At 38.1% G+C, this 21098-nt stretch overlaps 3 protein-coding genes across 3 annotated transcripts; 2 read left to right on the top strand and 1 right to left on the bottom strand.

Annotated features, from left to right (window-relative positions):
• Nucleotides 1-10162: 10162 nt before the first annotated feature.
• SMPD2_6 (Sphingomyelin phosphodiesterase 2, neutral membrane (Neutral sphingomyelinase)) lies at nt 10163-10688 on the top strand (the record flags this gene model as incomplete). The annotated part of the gene is made up of 1 exon (XM_012946286.3): nt 10163-10688. The coding sequence occupies exon 1, from the start codon at nt 10233-10235 to the stop codon at nt 10686-10688; it is 456 nt and encodes a 151-aa protein (XP_012801740.1). The 5' UTR covers nt 10163-10232.
• Nucleotides 10689-12058: 1370 nt separating this feature from the next.
• On the bottom strand, nt 12059-12700 carry ABCC1_4 (Multidrug resistance-associated protein 1). Its single transcript, XM_051208751.1, has one exon. It carries the CDS (start codon nt 12419-12421, stop codon nt 12107-12109), a length of 315 nt encoding a protein of 104 aa, XP_051072733.1. The 5' UTR covers nt 12422-12700; the 3' UTR covers nt 12059-12106.
• A 412-nt stretch (nt 12701-13112) lies between these two features.
• On the top strand, nt 13113-16864 carry MS3_00001298 (uncharacterized protein). Its single transcript, XM_051208750.1, has one exon. It carries the CDS (start codon nt 13773-13775, stop codon nt 14832-14834), a length of 1062 nt encoding a protein of 353 aa, XP_051072732.1. The 5' UTR covers nt 13113-13772; the 3' UTR covers nt 14835-16864.
• Nucleotides 16865-21098: the final 4234 nt, after the last annotated feature.

The raw sequence follows: 21098 nt of genomic DNA, 5'->3' as shown, positions 1-21098 counted from the left end.
AATGACATTACTGCAAAAGTTGGTGAATTTAATATGGCAGACTATAGATATTTCATTTAATATAGGCAATGCTTGAGTGTGTAATTCAATTAAATTGATCAGTTTGTCTTGGCACTTATCTATATATGATTTCGACAATCGAATAAGATTTGAAATATTTGGTTGTAATTTACTTGAACGTAAATTCTTGTATAGTTGATTTGGGAATATGTGACTCGTCAAACAAGATTTGTAGAAGTTCAGTTTCACGCGTTCCGATACAATTTTACATTTAAGGTTGACAAGTTCATCTAACCTTTTGATAGTATGTGCAGGGAGTCTTCTTTTAAGAAATTTAAAACAATTAGTCCCTTTGATAAATTTCGATAATGCAATGAGAAGACGAAAATTATCAGAACTATGTGATATATTAGCGCAATACATTTCGAACAATCTGGTCACACATATACTTGTTAAGAGCATTTATATATAAAAATAAAAGGTCAACTAGACAGGAAACGGGGTAAGAGGAGATAAGGATAATGATAAGAGTAATAATAATAATAATAATGTGAACACAATTTGAAACCTAATCACTCTGGATAATAAGTCAATATTACCAGGGTAGGTTTAAGGTAAGAACAAACTGTTTTTGAACACATAAAGGGGGTTTGAATTTTCGTATGGCTAAGGCTTCAATGAACCTTAGTATACGCCCTTTTACACTTTTATACAGCACTACAAAAGCTGAATTTAGATCAATCTTGTGACCTGTTTCAATTATATGTTTAGCAATAGAGGATGATGGATGTTTATCCTCTGCTCTTATCGGTTCACTTGATTGTATTTGTTTCTGAAGCCATTTGGGTACATGTTCACTCACCCTAATGTTGAGATCACGATTACTCCTCCCTATGTATGTGTGACCACACACACATTTAAATTGGTAAACACAGTGGGATGTGACGCAATCGTTTCCATGTACTTTAGGTTTTGAATGAAGCATGCACCTTGTTCTTTCTTTGATGATGACCTTTGCTGCGCAATAGGTTTTATTGATGACTGATTTAAGTCGTTGTTTCAGTAAAAGGCTATTTGAATCACCTCTGAATGGTAAGGTAATTTCTAAATCATTGAATAAGACATTCCACGCAGATAAGCTCCGAGTCATTTTCTCTAGCCGACCTACCATTCTGGGTGTCTAAAGGGCAAACTTCCGCTTTGGGCCACTTCAATGTGTATATATAAACTTACTTGCTCATGTGGGGCATGCTACATAGGCCGCAGAAAGCGATCACTATCCAAACGCATCTCGGAACATTATCCGGCCTGATTCTTAAAAGGGGAACGAAAACAATCACGTGTTCGATACTTACTTAATTACTTACTGACTTACTTACTTGCGCCTGTTACTCCTCGTGAAGGAGCATAGGCCGCTCACCAGCATTCTCCATCCAACCCTGTCCTGGGCATTCCTTTCTAGCTCCTTCCAGTTCCTATACATCCTTTTCATATCTGCTTCTATTATCCGACGTAATGTGTTCTTTGGCCTTCCTCTTTTCCGCTTCGCTTCAGGATTCCAAGTTAGGGTTTGCCTCGTGATTCAGTTTGGTGATTTGCGTAATGTATGTCCTATCCATTTCCATCGTTTTTTCCTAATTTCTTCTTCAGCTGGAAGTTTGTTTGTTCTCTCCCACAGAAGGCTATTGCTGATGGTATCCGGCCAATGGATGTTGAGTATCTTGCGTAGACAGCTATTTATAAATACTTGTACTTTCTTGATTGTGGTTGTTGTAGTTCTCCAAGTTCCAGCTGCATACAGTAGAACTGCCTTGACGTTCGTATTGAAGATTCTCACTTTGATATTGGTTGAAAGTTGTTTTGAGTTCCATATGTTCGTTCAATTGTAGGAACGCGACCCTTGCTTTGCCAATCCTCGCCTTTACGTCTGCATCTGAACCTCCTTGTTCACCGATGATGCTTCCTAGGCATGTGAAGGACTCTACATCTTCCAGAGTTTCGCCATCAAGAGTGATTGGATTGCTGTTCTCCGCTTTGAATTTGAGGACCTTGGTTTTCCCTTTGTGTATGCTGAGGCCTACTGATGCAGAGACTGCTGCTACACTGACTGTCTTTGCCTGCATCTGTTCGTGTGTACGTGATAGGAGGGCTAGGTCATCTGCGAAGTCCAAATCGTCTAATTGATTCTGAGCTGTCCATTGTATTCCGTGTTTTCCTTCAGATGTCGAGGTCTTCATAATCCAGTCGACCACCAGAAGAAAGAGGAAGGGAGAGAGTAAACAGCCTTGTCTGACTCCGGTCCTTACTTGGAATGCATCTGTCAGCTGTCTTCCATGCACTACTTTGCACTGTAGTACGTCGTATGAGTTCCGGATAATATTGACAATCTTCTTAGGAACTCCGTAGTGTTGAAGAAGTTTCCATAATGTCCTCCTATCTACACTCTCTAAACTGTCGAATGCCTTTTCATAATCAATGAAGTTGATTTATAGTGATGAGTTCCACTCAACTGATTGTTCGATGATGATCCGTAGTGTCGCAATTTGGTCTGTGCACGACCGATCCTTACGGAATCCAGCCTATCGATCTCGAATTTGAGCGTCCACTGCATCCTTCATCCGGTTCAGCAACACTCTGTTGACAACGTTTCCTGGTATTGACAGTAGTGTAATGCCTCTGTAGTTTTCACATTTGCTCAGATCTCCTTTCTTTGGAATCTTGACGAGGTGTCCTTCTTTCCAGTCCACCGGCACTTGTTCCTCCTCCAAAATCTTTTTGAATAGAAGATAAAGCATGCTTGTGGTTGCTTCGATGTCTAATTTCAGTGCTTCAGCTGGTATGTTGTCAGGTCCTGCTGCTTTCCCACACTTGATTCGTCTGACGGCCATTCTGATTTCTTCCGTCGTTGGTGGGTTGACGTCTATAGGAAGATCTATGTGTGCTGCTTCGATGTCCGGTGGATTCATTGGAGCCGGCCTATTCAGGAGTTCCTCGAAGTATTCTACACATCTGTTCCGCTGTTGTTGAATATCAGTGATTGGCTTGCCTTCTTTGTCTTTAACCGGTCTCTCTGGTTTACTGTATTTCCCTGCTAGTTTCTTCGTTGTATCGTGAAGCTGTTTCATATTTCCTTCTCTAGCAGCTTTTCTGCCGTCGTTGTTAGTTCTTCCACATATTTATTCTTGTCGGCTCTAATGCTCCTCTTCACTTGTTTGTTTGCTTCTATGTATTCAGTTTGTGCTTGGACTTTCTCTGCTCGTGTTCGGCTGTTGTTTATTGCTGCCTTCTTGTTCTTCCTTTCTTTGATCTTGTCCAGAGTTTCTGTAGAGGTCCATTCCTTATGATGGTATTTCTTTAGAGCGAGAACCTCTTGACACGTTGAAGTTAATGCTTCCTTGATACCTTTCCAGTTGTCCTCCATACTAGTTTCTTCTTCCTTCAGTAGATCTTGTAAGGCTTGGAACCTGTTGTTGAGAGCTATCTTGAATTCATTGAGTTTGTCAGTATCTCGAAGGAAGGCTGTATCGAACCTTTGTATTTCTGTTTTATCCAGTTGTCCAGTTCTTCTTTAGCTTCAGTTTTAAATTGGCCACAACTAGGTGGTGATCTGAAGCTATATCAGCACCTCTCCTGGTTCTCACATCTTCCATTGTCCTTTGGAATTTTTTGTTGATGCAAATATGATCTATCTGGTTATCTGTGGTGTGATCCAGTGAGATCCATGTAGCCTTGTGTATACGTTTGTGTGGAAATATTGTGCCTCCTATGACTAATTTGTTGAATGCACATAGATTTGCAAATCTTTCTCCATTTTCGTTTCTCTCTCCCAGTCAGTCCATGTCGTCCCATAATATCTTCATATCCAGTGTTGTCTATTCCGACTTTGGCATTTAGATCTCCCATCAGAATAGTTAGGTCCTTTCTTGGGCATTTCTCTATGATTGACTGCAGCCGCTCGTAGAATTGATCTTTAATGTCGTCGTTGCTATCATTGGTGGGTGCATAACATTGGATAATATTCAGTAAGATCCCCTCCTTCTTTGTTTTGAATGATGCTTTGATGATTCTGGATCCGTGAGATTCCCATCCTACAAGTGCATTTCGTGCTACTTTGGACAACATAAGAGCGACTCCCTGAGTGTGTGGAGCATTGTCCTCTTCGTGACCGGAGTATAGCAGCATCTCTCCCGTAGCTAGCCTTTTCTGTCCAGCTTTGGTCCAGTGTGTTTCGCTGATTCCCAGTACTGCTAAGTTGTATCTCCTCATTTCCATTGCTATTTGACTGGTCTTCCCGGTTTCCCACATTGTTCGAACGTTCCATGTACCTATAAAAATTTTTGCTCTGGTTGTTAGAAGGGGAATCGGCCTCGTGGCTTCCGAAGGAGCTCGGCTTTCACCATGAAGCGTCATAATTCTTCTAAATCAAGACCTTCTAACTCCCAGGGCAGAGTTAAAATGGTTTGGATTATTTTTTCTGGTAAGCGTTTTTTTAGCGAGTTAGTTTTCTACGGGATGGGGACGCTAACGCCATGCCCAACCCTCCTGCTTTACCCGGGCTTGGGACCGGCAGTAACCCTATAAGGGCTACAGGCGGAGTTAAATAATGAAAGTGTCATCTCTTATATAAATGAAATCTCTCAATTATTGGACAAAGTACCGAATTTTCTAGATTAGTCATGAAACAGTCAGCCAGGAGAGGACCGAATAGAGAGCCCATTGCAACTTCATCTATTTGTCTATAGAAAACATCATTAAATCTAAATTGCACGTTGAGCGTGCATCATAGAAGTAGATCTTTAAGGTATTGTTTCATGATACAAATATCGAGATTATTGTTTTCAATACAGTCACATAAAAAGCAAATGGTTTCTGTGAGGGGAACATTTGTATCAACATTAACAATTTTATTCTATTTTGTTTGACAATCCTACAATTCAGAAGGAGTTTTGTGTAGATTTTAGAAATTTCACTGATTGAATTCATGAGTTAATTCAAGCTAGACCACAATGGAAAACCTGGAAACACTGGACGGCCGTTTCATCCTAGTATGAAACTCCTCAGTAGTGCGCATCCACGATACCGCAACCCGCGAGGTTCGAACCCACGACCTATCAGTCTTGCGCCAGGCGCTTAACCAACTAGACCACTGAGCCGGCCTGCATCCAACGGTGTTAATGTCTAACTTCAACCAATCCACCGAGTTGCACCACCGTACACCATTGTCTTCAGTGAGTTGATCTCTCGCAACAGACCTGGTTGAACTCCACTGGTAACGGCTCCTCCTACAATTCATATGCTTTAACTTTAAGCGATGCACTTTACCACCAACCTGACCACTTTTCCGATTATTAATTTGGATATCGGATAAATGTAGAACCTGAAGATTATATTCTTCGTTCAAATATTAGTCTTTTAATAAGATGAGGAATTATGAATGAGTCCGTATCCGAAAAGACATCGATTGTGATCTCGTTTGCACCTAGATGTTTGAAATGATTGTGAAAAACTTCAAATAGTAGCTATCCCATGTACCCAAACAACTTGGATTGAAGATCCACATAAGATCTTCAACTTCTAACAAACTTGGAAAGGTTACAGCCAATCTGAAAAGACGAAGATCAGCGGAATCTGGTAGGTTAAACTTGATGATCATCAATGATGGTGGTCTAGTTTTGATAGTTAGGTTGACTGACATATTAGCTAAACTGGAAGTAGGATGTAATTACGTGTGACTAATTCCAGTTTGTAATAAGGTACTAAAGTCCTCTAATGATGACTATACACACTACCTATGTGTGTTGAAACAACCAACTGAGCATTATTGAAGCTAGGCGTTTGTTAACACATAGGTATCTCACATCGATTGACAAGACCCTGAATCTTCGCAGATATGGTGGCCGGGACATTTTTTGTGTATATTCAATCACCTCCTAACTCTTCGGGCAGAGTTGAGTAGTATAGGAATAGATTGAGAGAAAACTATGAGTAGCAAAACTTCACATTAGTCTACGAAGTCACTGACTGTTGGGCTGAGCCATTTCGCTAACTAAAGACCTATTTGAGGTCGGTGTGGCATCCGTGATTAATAGTTAGAGACACTAAATGAAATGGTTCAGAACTTGTTACAGAGATGCAGATATATTCACTCATCTTCTTTCCCTTCATGAGCTTCATTGATATCAACTCGTAGTTTTAGTTTCTCTAAACCATCCTCCCCTTAAATTTATTCGCAAACACTGGATATGTTTTATTATACTATGAACATTTCAACTTTTCTTTAATCTCACTTCGTCGTACTGATTAAACTTCATGGACATCGCGAATGCACATTTGTGTTAAGCTAAACGTTGATTATGATTGTGTACAAGACGTTTCGTAGACCAGTTAATAAAGTAATCAACTGGGTTTTCTTCTCAGTTCTAGTTATATTCACCTCTATCAGGTATGAGTCGGTAATTTTCTAAACATTAAGTGTTTTGTAGGCATCGTTTGAGAACAAGATTTACATTATACGTCCTTCTATTCACATTGTCAACCTCTCCTTCATAGTCAAGGAATTTGACGTATACTGGCATCTTCCATTCAGTTGATAGTTCAACGATGATCCGTACTGTCATTATTTGGTATTTGCACGATCGATCCTTACGGAATCCAGTCTGTTGATCTCGAAGTTGGGCGTCTACTGAATCTTTTATTTGGTTCGCCAACACTCTGTTGACAACGTTTCCTGGTACTGACAGAAATGTGATGCCTCTATAGTTCTCATATTTGCTCAGATCTCCTTTCTTTGGTATTTTGATGAAGTGTCCTTCTTTCCAGTTTATTGGCACTTCTTCTTCTTCTTCTTCCTCCCAAATACTCCTAAATAGAACGTGGAGCATGTTTGTAGTCGCTTATTCGCTTATCAACCTTGATTGTTTTTATGTAAGCGTATGTGTGTGCATTTCTTGTCTTACTCATCACATGTTTGTAACTTATTTTTGTTCGACTATAAATATCGATCCATGCTTGGTTAAATCGAGTTGGGTCGCATGCCTTTTCCAAAGCGCATCATTTCGTTTCACTTCGTTTCCTTGATCGTCTGTTCGGATCAATAATTGCATGAATAATACATATTAGGAATGCACTCTCATATTTGACTTGTTTAATTCCGTTATTCACCGACGAGATTTAAGTCGAGGATAATACACGAGGATTGGCTACATGTATAACGATAACGATAACGATAACGAGAATCAGTATACGATCTGATTGGAGTCAGATCTCGGGCCACTAAAAGTTATCTTGAATACATTGAGTTTGCCAGTATGTTGAAGGATGTCTGTGTTAAACCTATGTAATGCTGTTTCTTTAGTTGTTCAGTAGTTCTTTAGTTTTAGTTTCATCTTAGCAACTACCAGTTGGTGATAATCTGAAGCTATGTCAGCTACTCTATTTGTTCTCACGTCCTCTATGGATCTTCTGAATATTTTTATCGGTGCAAATATGATCTATCTGTGTTCCGGTGATATATATGTAGTTTTGTATATGCGTTTGTGTGGAAGTATTATGACGCTTATAATCGATTCGTCGAATGCACATGAATTTGCAAATCTCTCAGCACTGTCGTTCGTTTCTACTGGTCAGTCTATGTCGTTTCATGATATCTTCATAACTATTATTGTCCATTCCGATTTTGGCGTTTAGACCACCTGTCCGGTAGATCTGTTCGTTTCCAGGTCACTTCTCTACGATCGACAACAGCCCCTCATGAAACTGACCTTTATCGTGTTCGTTACTATCATTACTGGGTGCATAACACTGGATAACATTCATTGTGATTGCCTCCTTCTTTGTTTTGAAGAATGCTTTGATGATCCTTAATGCATGAGATTCCCACCCAATAGTGCATTTCATGCTTCTTTGCATAGCATTAAAGCAACTCCCTGAACGTGTGTAGCATTTTCTTCCTCGTGACCAGAGTATGGCAGTGTCTCTCCTGAATCGATCCTTTTCTGTCTGTCTTGGGTCCAATGTGTTTCACTGATTCCGAGCACAACCAAGTTGTATCTCCTTACTTCGTTGCTATTTGATTGGTCCTTCCGGTTTCCCACATTGTCCAAACATCCCATGTACATTTGTTAATTATTTTTCTGTTTGTTAGAGGGGACATGGAGCTCGTGGTTTCCGAAGAATCTCCTCTTTCACTATGTAGCGGCATAATTCTTGTAAATGAAGATCCTTCAACTTGGAAGACAGAGTTTAAACGGTTTAAATTGTGCTCTCTGATTAGTGTTTGTTGGAAGAAGTTGTTTTCTACAGGATGGGGTTGCTGACCGTATGTCCAACCCTCATATTTTATCCATACTTGAAACCATCAGTTACTTTAGAAAGGCTACTATCTATAGCCTTTCTATCACTAAGCATCTCATGATAAGCAAGTTATTAATTGATAAAGTTAAGCCTACATTGTTTTTGTTTTGTTTTAATCTTCCTTCTCATATAATCAATTTTAATAATCAGTCATTTAAACTTTTCTTTTTTACATTCCGTTTATTGTTATGTTAATGTTCTGATCAGTATGTAGTTGGTATTGAATTTTTATATTCTTATATTTAACGGTATGTCACTGTTCAAGGATGGTGTGTAGCTAATTAACAAAGAAATATTTCTTCACTAAATTTGCTTTTTTTTCTCACCGTAGGCTTTCTTAAAGCAATAATCTAATGATGCCGACTTCTCAGTCTACAAATTTGATAACGTCTAATATGTAGAAACAAAATGTATGCATCTGACAATAGACTACTCAGAGTCGTACTCAGATGACCCAAATAGAAACATACTAGACTATTGATATAGGAGAGATTAATAGACGAAATCAAATATTCAGTGCACAGAAATGTGCGTACTGCTGCTATGCAGATTATTGATAAGATGGTTTCAGTTTCTCATGTGAGCAGTAGATTATACAGAAATGGTATATATATCCTGAACTTAACATTTGCAACTGGTTGAGTTTACTGAAACTGAACAATATTCTGTATGAGATCAAATGTCATGATTGTAATGCAGCCTATGTTGGAGAAACATCCAGACAATTGAATGTAAGATTGAAGGAACACAATCAATGTTTGAATAATGTTCTCAAATCATCGGTTGATTTGAAGAAACTTGAGAATAAGTCTGCTATAGCGTTACATGCATTAGAAACAGGACACAAGATTAACTTTGAAGAGACTAAAATACTTTTGAAAGGTTTTACCACTGATAAGTCTTGCAGATTTGAACGCTATATTCGTCTCCTAAGCTATTCTGTAACCCCCAAGCTAGAACTATACAGCGACCTGAACACGAGAGAGAAGACTCAAAGTATGCGAGAAATAGTTTAATCCAAGGTTCGTTCTATTACAGAAATTATAGGGTTTTTGTAATATTTTAAATGTCCTTGGGTCGTTGGAATACTCTGGAATGCTACTAAACATAGTAGCAGTGTAGCAGCCAACCATTCAGAGCCTCTGCATGTGACGTTTCGCTCCCTTGATTTTTCTGGCCAAGACTCCAAGTGAACGCTGATTGGCCGAAACGCTTCTTAGTGTTTCCTGATGCTTGTGCTTGTCTTTTGCAAGCAATTTTCTGGATCAGCCCAACACACCCATAAAGAAAGATTGACAGCAGAAGCGCTGTATATATAGGCAAACAAGAACAGCCTGAACCGAAAAGATGGTATTCAACTGGCGACTACTTGGTAAATTTCGTTATGACAAGTAATTTGAACTCTATCCTTATTCAACCTGTCTATTTCATATGCATCGTTATTTTTGACTGATTTCAATGAGTGTTTAGCAATACAATTTAGGTATTTGTTTGACATGTACATCGATGATTCTTTAACAATTTTATCAACCTTGAACTTGCACTTTTATTTATTTATTCCTTCATATATAACATATCAACACAAAATATCAATAATTAAACTTTCATTGAGTAGTGTGCATATAGAGATTAACTAAATTATTATTGGTTTATTTTAGTATCCGGTTTAAATTTAACGAGGGAAATGTTTTAAACACTAAACACCCCTTTGTATATCTATCTATGTCAATGTTTATGATTGGTTAATTAACAATGAATGTACCAGTTTCTATCATGAGAACATAAGGTATAAATTAGTTTTATTATTACTATTATTATAAATAATTCTTCGTGAAGTGCGTGCTGTTATAGTCATTGTTATTTCTCAGTCTCATTAAATTATGATTGAATTACGTCGTTTATGTACTATACTTCTTGGTCTTTCTATAACATTAATTGGTATTGGTATAGCAACAACAAAATGGGGATGTGGAGGATTGTTTGATTCATGTCAAAGAGGAGAATCAAAAGATGCAATTATAGCTGTTGTAGTATTACTACTTATTGGAGTTATTGCTTTAACAGTAGTCTTTATATTGGATTTAATTGGATTGTGTTCAGATGTAATTATTGTTAGTATTGGTTATATAACTGCACGTTTTATTTTATTATATTTGGGTACAGCTTGTTTAGTTACTGGTATTTTAGTATATACTGGAAAATTTAATGATACATGGTCATATTTTTTGGCTACTGTTGGTGTAGTATTTGCAATTCAAGTTTCTATTTTAGCAATTATGAATTCACGTTGTATGTCAGTACATACAGAAAGAGTTGTTATACGTTCAACACGTTGAAAGATTTCAATTCAACGAAGAAAATATTGGAAAGTGTTTCTTCCTTCTTTTTTATTATAAATCTTGTTTGGTTATTCAAAAGTCAACAGATTAACCAATTGATCTATTCGTTTATCCCTTTCGATATATCTTCTTTAATTGCTGGATAAATCTCTACACCTCAATCCATATTTGCATGCTATCGGATTGTAAGTTTGTCTTTTTTTCTTGCATTACTATCATTCATTCGACTTGTATTGTACCCTATAGGCAAAGATTTTCAGTATTCAAATATTATCTTTTCTCTATGTCACCAGATCCATTGAAGACGTTATTCTGCTTACCTTTTTATAATCTTCATTATTCAATAGATGATCCATTCAAGTAACCATGAATGAAAATATGCTTGTTTGTTTGTTTGTTTATAAACAGAAATATCAATATTCTATTTGTTAATCGTCTCTTTGGGCTTCAATTCAATTTAGGCTGTACAATCGTTTATTATTAAGATTTTTTTTGCTTTTAATAATTGGGGAATAAAATTTAATATTGATATTATGACTTGATGTTCTATAATTGTGGATCCTTATTTATCGTGATAATTTTATGGGGTCAGATGTATGTAATTCTAAAACAATTAGTCCCTTTGATAAATTTCGATAATGTAATTAGAAGATGAAGATTATCAGAACTATGAATTATACACTCAAGCATTGCCTATATTAAAGGAAATATCTATAGTCTGCCATATTAAATTCACCAACTTTTTCAGTAATGTCACTTTGAAAACAAAGGAAACGATCGGTAAAAAGCTCGAAAAATCTTGTATCAAATTATTTTATTCCCAGTTAATCCTGAAAAGTATGTCACTAATTTATCTTCCATTGTATTATCTGCTAATGAAAAGGAAGCCCTTCCTCTTGGTTTTAATTTCTCCGTCCCTATAACGCAAATGTCTGAATTGGAAATAAATGCCCAATTTGAAAATCTATACGATCAACTGAGTACTCTGACCCCTACGTCTTCAAATAATCAAAGCTGGTGTAAAGTTAAACTGGTGGATATAGCACACCAATTTCATAATGTTGGACCAAAACAGAGAAGCATATTAACTTCCCAGCATTTTAAATCATTAAAAGACCTACGAATAAACTCTGATATTGTCTTGTTAAAACCTGATAAAGGATCAGGCCTAGTTATCATGAATAAATGTGAATATAAAAGTAAGATATTATGCATCCTCAGTGACGAAAGTAAATTTATGCCTGATGTTGAATTTGGAGGTATCGGCAAACCAGAAAAAAGAGTAAATTCAAACCTAGAAAAATTGCTACGTATGTAATTCTATTTTTATATCTACGATCAGTATCTTACTACTAACAGTGTGCATGTGTGTGTGTGTGTGTGTGGATATTTACGTGATCGACTTGATGATCATTTCAAAAGATAGTACAACAGGTACAATGTATCATTGTATTGAGAGCTAATATCGTTAGGTTGTTAATAGTCATTTCAATTATGCATACAATCACTAACAGGGAAGTTCTACTCACTGCATTCTCGAAGTGAGGGTTTTGTTTACGAAATTGAGAAGACGAAAATCGAATGTCCGGCGCTTTAATTGGGTTGGTGGGTATGGAGAGTCCACTTAGAGGAGTTGGAAAACCCATATTCCAAACCAATGGTGTGCATGAGCTCCAGTATCTTGAAGGAATAAATGGTGTATGAACCTCTTGTTGGTTACCGGCTACCATGGGACTGTATCTCCTGACGTTGCTTCACTTCGTTTTTTGTGGATCAGACCTTTAGGCTGAAGGCTGTTGGTGTGGTCCCTCAAAGAAAATCACCTACTTCTGTCTGGGCACCTGAGCAACATCATAGCCCTCACAGAAGTAGGATGATTTATTTGGCTCATATCTATTTGGTGCCTCAACTCCGCCTGTAGTACATCCGGGGGCTACTGCCGGTCCCAAGCCTGGATAAAGGAGGAGGGTTGGGCATGGGGTTAGCCACCCCATCCGACAGAAAACTAATTCTCTAAAGAAACGCTAACCAGAAAAAATTATTCAAACCTTCTAAACTCTGTCCTGGGAGTCAGAAGGTCTTCATTTAGAAGAACTATAACGCCTCATGATGAAAGCCGAGTTCCTTCGGAAGTTACGAGGCCGATGCCCCTTCTGACAACCAGAGCAACCATTTATTTAGGTACATGGAATACTCGTACAGTGTGGGACACCGGGAGAGCCTTTCGAATCGCTGCAGAAATGAGGAGATACAACCTAGAAGTGCTTGGAATCTGTGAAACACATTGGACGCAAGTTGGACAACAACGATTAGCTTCAGGAGAGCTTCTGTTATACTCTGGCCATGAAAAAGAAAATGCCCCACATACACAAGGAGTCGCATTGATGCTGTTCAAAAAAGCACAAAATGCACTTATAGGATGGGAACCTCATGGACCAAGGATCATCAAAGCCTCCTTCAAAACAAAGAAAGAGGGCATTTCAATGAATATCATCCAATGATATGCGCCTACCAACGATTACAATGAAGACGCTAAAGATCAATTCTACAATAGGCTGCAGTCAATCATCGAGAAGTGTCCAACAAAGGACCTGACTATTCTGATGGGAGATTTCAACTCCAAGGTTGGAACGGACAACACTGGATATGAAGACATCATGGGATGACACGGACTGGGAGAAAGGAATAAAAATGGTGATAGATTCGCAAATCTATGTGCCTTCAATAAACTGGTCATAGGCGGCACCATATTCCCACATAAACGCATTCACACAACCACATGGACTTCACCGGATCACACCACACGAAACCAAGTCGACCATATCTGCATCAACAAAACGTTCAGGAGGACTATAGAGGACGTGAGAACCAAGGGAGGAGCTGATATAGCATCAGATCATCACTTGCTGGTCGCCAAGATGAAATTGAAACTCAAGAAGCACTGGACAACGGGGCAGACAATATCACAAAAGTTCAATACGGCCTTTCTTCAAGGATACTGACAAACTCAACAAATTCAATATAGTCCTCAGCAACAAGTTTCAGGCCTTTCATGATCTACTCAATGAAGAAGGAACTACTATGGAGAGCAACTGGAAGGGGATCAAAGAAGCAATCACTTCAACATGTCATGAGGTTCTGGGTCACAAGAAGCACCATCACAAGGAATGGATTACTGTTGATACACTGGATAATATTCAAGAAAGGAGGAACAAGAAAGCAGCAATCAATACCAGTCGAACAAGAGCAGAAAAAGCCAAGGCACAAGCTGAATACACAGAAGTAAACAAACAAGTGAAGCGGAGCGTCCGAACCGACAAACGTAAATATGTGGAAGATTTAGCAACGACGGCGGAAATGGCTGCAAGAGAAGGAAACATGAGACAACTGTATGACACGACAAATAAACTGTCTGGAAATCGCCGCAAACCAGAACGACCAGTGAAAAGCAAGGAAGGCGATGTAATCACCAACATTGAAGAGCAACAAAACAGGTGGGTAGAACACTTCAAAGAACTCTTGAATCGACCAGCTCCACTGAACCCACCCAACATCGAAGCAGCACACACGGACCTCCCAATCAATGTTGGCCCACCAACAATTGAAGAAATCAGCATGGCCATCAGACAAATCAAGAGTGACAAAGCAGCAGGACCAGATAACATCCCAGCACAGGCACTAAAAGCAGACGTAGCGGTAACTGCAAGGATACTCCACATTCTCTTCAATAAGATTTGGGATGAGGAACAAGGACCAACAGACTGGAAAGAAGGACTTCTGACCAAAATTCCGAAGGAAGGAGATCTCAGCAACTGTGATAACTACAGGGGCATCACTCTTCTCTCAATACCAGGAAAAGTCTTCAACAGTGTATTGTTAAGCAAGATGAAGGACTGCGTAGACGCCCAACTTCGAGACCAACAGGCAGGATTCTGTAAGGGTAGATCGTGTACAGACCAAATCGCAACTCTACGGATCATTGTGGAACAATCAATTGAATGGAACTCATCACTCTACATCAACTTCATTGACTACGAAAAGGCATTTGATAGAGTGGACAGAACAACACTATGGAAGCTTCTTCGACACTACGGCGTGCCTCAGAAGATAGTTTATATCATACGGAATTCATATGATGGATAAAACTGAAAAATCGTGCATGGAGGACAGTTGACAAAGTCGTTCGAAGTGAAGACCGTTGTCAGGCAAGGTTGCTTACTCTCACCCTTTCTCCTTCTCTTGGTGATCGACTGGATCATGAAGATGTCAACATCTGAAGGGAAATGCGGGATACAGTGGACAAATTACGTATAACGAAAATGGGATACATGGTTCGGCTAAGAATCATCAATCGATTGAAACAACCGACCATAGATCAGTTCACTACAAATGATTGTTAAATACACTAAGATCCAATCCATACTTATGATTTAGTAGTTCAAATACACAAAAGGAAAAACAAAATTCTCCGATACAACACAGCATTTCACAATGGAATCACATTTGATGGAGAAGATTTGGAATATTTAAAACCCTTTACATATTTGGGCAGCATCATTGATGAACAGGGTGGATCTGATTCAGATGTGAAGGCGCGGATCGGCAAACCAAGAGCAGCATATCTACAATCGAAGAACATCTGGAACTCAAAACAACTGTCTGTCAACCAACATCAAGGTCAGGATTTCCAATAAAAATGTCAAGACAGTTGTACTGTTGTATGGGGCAGAAACCTGGTGAACAACGAAAGCCATCATCCAGAAAATACAGGTGTTTATTAACGGTTGTCCACGCAAAATACTTCGGATCCGTCAGCGGAGGAAGAAATCAGGAAGAAGCGATGGAAGTGGATAGGATACACATTGAGGAAAGCACCGAACTGCGTCACAAGACAAGCCCTCACATGGAATATTCAAGGCTAGACAAAGGAAAAGAGGAAGACCAAAGAACATATTACACCGGGAAATGGAGACAGATATGAGAAAAATGAACAAGAAATGAATGGAAATAGATAGGAAGGCCGGGGACAGAGTGGGTTAGAGAATGCTGGTGGGCAACCTATCCTCCATTGCGAATAACAGGTGTAAGTAAGTAAGTAATAATAGCCTTTGTTTCATTTGAGTTTGGTGTCAGAATAAATCTAAATTTTTCTTCTATAAAACTATGAAATACTAGTTTTTTCTGTTCAGTCAATTAGTTTTCTTGTTTCGTATGGTATTTAAGAAAACTTTACTGATAAGTCAATCGTCCTAAACCTTACAGATTAATGGTTTAATATTAAGAATCTTTCAACAGTAAACTCAAGTATTGACTTGGTTGTTATATAAACAAAAAATTAAATGAGTTGCATTCCACTATGTACATTATTATCTCAACTTCAAAATTGTTACTTCACATACCTTCAATATTACTGTCTGCTCAATTTTCAACCTAATTATTATTAGGTGAACAAAATCGCTCTTTCTATTACTATACAAGAATGATCAATATCGATTAGTTGTTCTTTGATTTATCTGCTAGTTCTACTTTGTGTTATTTACCGTATGTAAACTCTAATAGTATTACTTGTGTTATGGCCTTGATCTGTCTACTCTAAATTAAAACCTTGACGCAATAGGTTTGCCGGTTTAACCTTGAGGCTAGTACGCGTGAGTTCGAGGTGAGTTAGAGACAAAAGAAAACTATTCTAGCACCTGATCGGTTGGCAAGCACGCGAATGAGAGAAGACAAGACAGTTGGAACACTATTTGCTGTATTGCGATATCTCGATTTCCTGAGAAATCTCTGAATTCAGATTAGTGCAAAAAAATACATGAATAAATAGGTGATTATCCTGATCACAACGTAAAATAATTTGGAAAAATACAATTATGTCCAAAACTGGGAATTAGAGTAGAAAATAAGGTGCAAAATATTATGTTTAAATTACAATAGCTTTGAAACAGAAATGGATATGGCAATGCATGATACATCGAACGAAAGCTCATGCTCTGTAGAATAAAAAAGGGTCAAAAATAAATGTCAGTGTTTCACAAGCTTTAAATAAAATCAAATAACGTCCCAAAAAATAACTTTCGTAGTTTGTCAGGGCTTCTTGTTTCCCCGTTCACATCAACTTATATTTGTGTTAACCCATCAAATATGATATACTTACACCTGTTACCCATCGTCGAGAAGCACATACCGCACATCAACAATCTCCATCCTTCCCAGTTGATATTCATCCTCTTGATCTTCCTCTTTTCCACTTCCCTTCAGGATCCCAAGTTAGGGCTTGCCTCGTGATGCAGTTTGGTGATTTGCGTAATGTATGTCCTATTCACTTTGAACATCCTTTCCTAATTTCCTCATCAGCTGAAAGCTGATTTGTTCTCTCCCACAGTAGACTGTTACTGATGGTATCCGGTCAATGGATGTTGAGTATTTTGTGTAGACAACTATTTATAAATACTTGTACCTTCTTGATGATTAACTATTCAACATAGTTAATATAATCACATCTAAATCCTCCTACTAGCGTTTTCTAAATTAATGCATTTCATTTGCTTATATATATGGTGAATATGAAGGTTGTGACCAATTCCTGAGTAATTGCTTAAAGATCCCTATCATATTAAAAGACTGATATTTGAACGAAGAATATTCTCTTCAAGTTCTACAAATATCTCATATCGAAATCAATAATCGGAAAAGTGGCCAGGTGAAAGACAAAGTGCATCGTTTAAAGCTAAAGCATGTGAATTGTAGGATTGTTAAATGATATATGATATTGACTCATATGAAATGTTAACTCGAATCAGTTTATATGTCAAGTGAAAATTTTAATGGTGAATAAGAAATCCCTGTTCATGCGCCTACAATTCAGAGGGGATGTAGATAGCGAAATATTAACTCAGAGATAACACAGAACAAACCGAAAATCTTGCAACGCCGGAGAACTTCGATTAGTGTTTTCTATGCGCCCAATGGTGGTACCTAATCTAAAAGATGAATTACCTAGAATGACCACCTCATTTTGTATTTATCAGTTCGATTGTTCTTATGGAGAAAATTATATTGGCCGAAGTTCTAGGAATTTACATTTTCGTGCTAGTGAACACCCCCCAGTGTGGCTAAACAAAGGTGTGGTGAAGTAAGTGAACAGCTCGATATTGGTCCATGTAGTGCAACTTGGTCGTAGTGCCAGTATAAACAAGTGCTTTTCAATTATTTCTCGGGTCAGTGAATTTTTGCCCAAATTTGTCGTGCTTAAAGTTCTTCAATTGGCTGAAGCGGTAGCCATCCGGATTAAGAAACTGGAGCTATGATTACAAAAGAAATATATTCAACCGCTTCTCCTTCCCTGACCAACCTCAAGGCCAATTAATTAATCAATAGTAATCTTAGTTATCGAATTACCTAATTTGACTGTTGTACTTAGAACCTTTCGTAATCAAATGTAATTGTCTCTGTTATCTTTATTCACAAATCCTTGTATTGTTATTCTTATTATTTCACAGATTGAAATCATGAGTCAGTTGAAGCTAGAACACCATGGAAAACCTGGGAGCACTGGACGGCCGTTTCGTCGTAGTATGGGACTCCTCAGCAGTGCACATCCACGATTCTTATTATTGTTTAAACATTATCATTAATCTCACCAATACATGATTTATTTACTTCGCATTCATCCCTCCTTATTAAGTCTTACTAATTTTTCACACAATATAGTCTCCCACCAAACAATTAACCGAATGGTAATTGTACTTTTATTTCTCTCACCCTATCTGACCCATATTTATTTATATCATGGATCACTTTACATATAAGCTGCTTCAGCTTAACATTCTATATGAGTCATATCAAAATGAACAATTTTATTCTATTTTATTAGTTTAGGTGTTGTGGAGATTGTTAAGTTTTTGATTGGAATCATGAGTCAATTGAAGCAAGACCACAATGGAAAACCTGGAAACACTGGACGGCCGTTTCATCCTAGTATGAAACTCCTCAGTAGTGCGCATCCACGATACCGCAACCCGCGAGGTTCGAACCCACGACCTATCAGTCTTGCGCCAGGCGCTTAACCAACTAGACCACTGAGCCGGCCTGCATCCAACGGTGTTAATGTCTAACTTCAACCAATCCACCGAGTTGCACCACCGTACACCATTGTCTTCAGTGAGTTGATCTCTCGCAACAGACCTGGTTGAACTCCACTGGTAACGGCTCCTCCTACAATTCATATGCTTTAACTTTAAGCGATGCACTTTACCACCAACCTGACCACTTTTCCGATTATTAATTTGGATATCGGATAAATGTAGAACCTGAAGATTATATTCTTCGTTCAAATATTAGTCTTTTAATAAGATGAGGAATTATGAATGAGTCCGTATCCGAAAAGACATCGATTGTGATCTCGTTTGCACCTAGATGTTTGAAATGATTGTGAAAAACTTCAAATAGTAGCTATCCCATGTACCCAAACAACTTGGATTGAAGATCCACATAAGATCTTCAACTTCTAACAAACTTGGAAAGGTTACAGCCAATCTGAAAAGACGAAGATCAGCGGAATCTGGTAGGTTAAACTTGATGATCATCAATGATGGTGGTCTAGTTTTGATAGTTAGGTTGACTGACATATTAGCTAAACTGGAAGTAGGATGTAATTACGTGTGACTAATTCCAGTTTGTAATAAGGTACTAAAGTCCTCTAATGATGTCTATACACACTACCTATGTGTGTTGAAACAACCAACTGAGCATTATTGAAGCTAGGCGTTTGTTAACACATAGGTATCTCACATCGATTGACAAGACCCTGAATCTTCGCAGATATGGTGGCCGGGACATTTTTTGTGTATATTCAATCACCTCCTAACTCTTCGGGCAGAGTTGAGTAGTATAGGAATAGATTGAGAGAAAACTATGAGTAGCAAAACTTCACATTAGTCTACGAAGTCACTGACTGTTGGGCTGAGCCATTTCGCTAACTAAAGACCTATTTGAGGTCGGTGTGGCATCCGTGATTAATAGTTAGAGACACTAAATGAAATGGTTCAGAACTTGTTACAGAGATGCAGATATATTCACTCATCTTCTTTCCCTTCATGAGCTTCATTGATATCAACTCGTAGTTTTAGTTTCTCTAAACCATCCTCCCCTTAAATTTATTCGCAAACACTGGATATGTTTTATTATACTATGAACATTTCAACTTTTCTTTAATCTCACTTCGTCGTACTGATTAAACTTCATGGACATCGCGAATGCACATTTGTGTTAAGCTAAACGTTGATTATGATTGTGTACAAGACGTTTCGTAGACCAGTTAATAAAGTAATCAACTGGGTTTTCTTCTCAGTTCTAGTTATATTCACCTCTATCAGGTATGAGTCGGTAATTTTCTAAACATTAAGTGTTTTGTAGGCATCGTTTGAGAACAAGATTTACATTATACGTCCTTCTATTCACATTGTCAACCTCTCCTTCATAGTCAAGGAATTTGACGTATACTGGCATCTTCCATTCAGTTGATAGTTCAACGATGATCCGTACTGTCATTATTTGGTATTTGCACGATCGATCCTTACGGAATCCAGTCTGTTGATCTCGAAGTTGGGCGTCTACTGAATCTTTTATTTGGTTCGCCAACACTCTGTTGACAACGTTTCCTGGTACTGACAGAAATGTGATGCCTCTATAGTTCTCATATTTGCTCAGATCTCCTTTCTTTGGTATTTTGATGAAGTGTCCTTCTTTCCAGTTTATTGGCACTTCTTCTTCTTCTTCTTCCTCCCAAATACTCCTAAATAGAACGTGGAGCATGTTTGTAGTCGCTTATTCGCTTATCAACCTTGATTGTTTTTATGTAAGCGTATGTGTGTGCATTTCTTGTCTTACTCATCACATGTTTGTAACTTATTTTTGTTCGACTATAAATATCGATCCATGCTTGGTTAAATCGAGTTGGGTCGCATGCCTTTTCCAAAGCGCATCATTTCGTTTCACTTCGTTTCCTTGATCGTCTGTTCGGATCAATAATTGCATGAATAATACATATTAGGAATGCACTCTCATATTTGACTTGTTTAATTCCGTTATTCACCGACGAGATTTAAGTCGAGGATAATACACGAGGATTGGCTACATGTATAACGATAACGATAACGATAACGAGAATCAGTATACGATCTGATTGGAGTCAGATCTCGGGCCACTAAAAGTTATCTTGAATACATTGAGTTTGCCAGTATGTTGAAGGATGTCTGTGTTAAACCTATGTAATGCTGTTTCTTTAGTTGTTCAGTAGTTCTTTAGTTTTAGTTTCATCTTAGCAACTACCAGTTGGTGATAATCTGAAGCTATGTCAGCTACTCTATTTGTTCTCACGTCCTCTATGGATCTTCTGAATATTTTTAT

The sequence above is a fragment of the Schistosoma haematobium genome, chromosome ZW (genome assembly GCF_000699445.3).
Source record: "Schistosoma haematobium chromosome ZW, whole genome shotgun sequence".
Taxonomy (NCBI): domain Eukaryota; kingdom Metazoa; phylum Platyhelminthes; class Trematoda; order Strigeidida; family Schistosomatidae; genus Schistosoma; species Schistosoma haematobium.
This window is presented reverse-complemented; position numbering and strand designations above follow the sequence as displayed.

Bases quoted from the DNA above. Each gene is read 5' to 3' on its own strand.
- ABCC1_4 (XM_051208751.1), bottom strand. From the start codon at position 12,421: ATGGTAGCCGGTAACCAACAAGAGGTTCATACACCATTTATTCCTTCA.
- MS3_00001298 (XM_051208750.1), top strand. From the start codon at position 13,773: ATGGAGAGCAACTGGAAGGGGATCAAAGAAGCAATCACTTCAACATGT.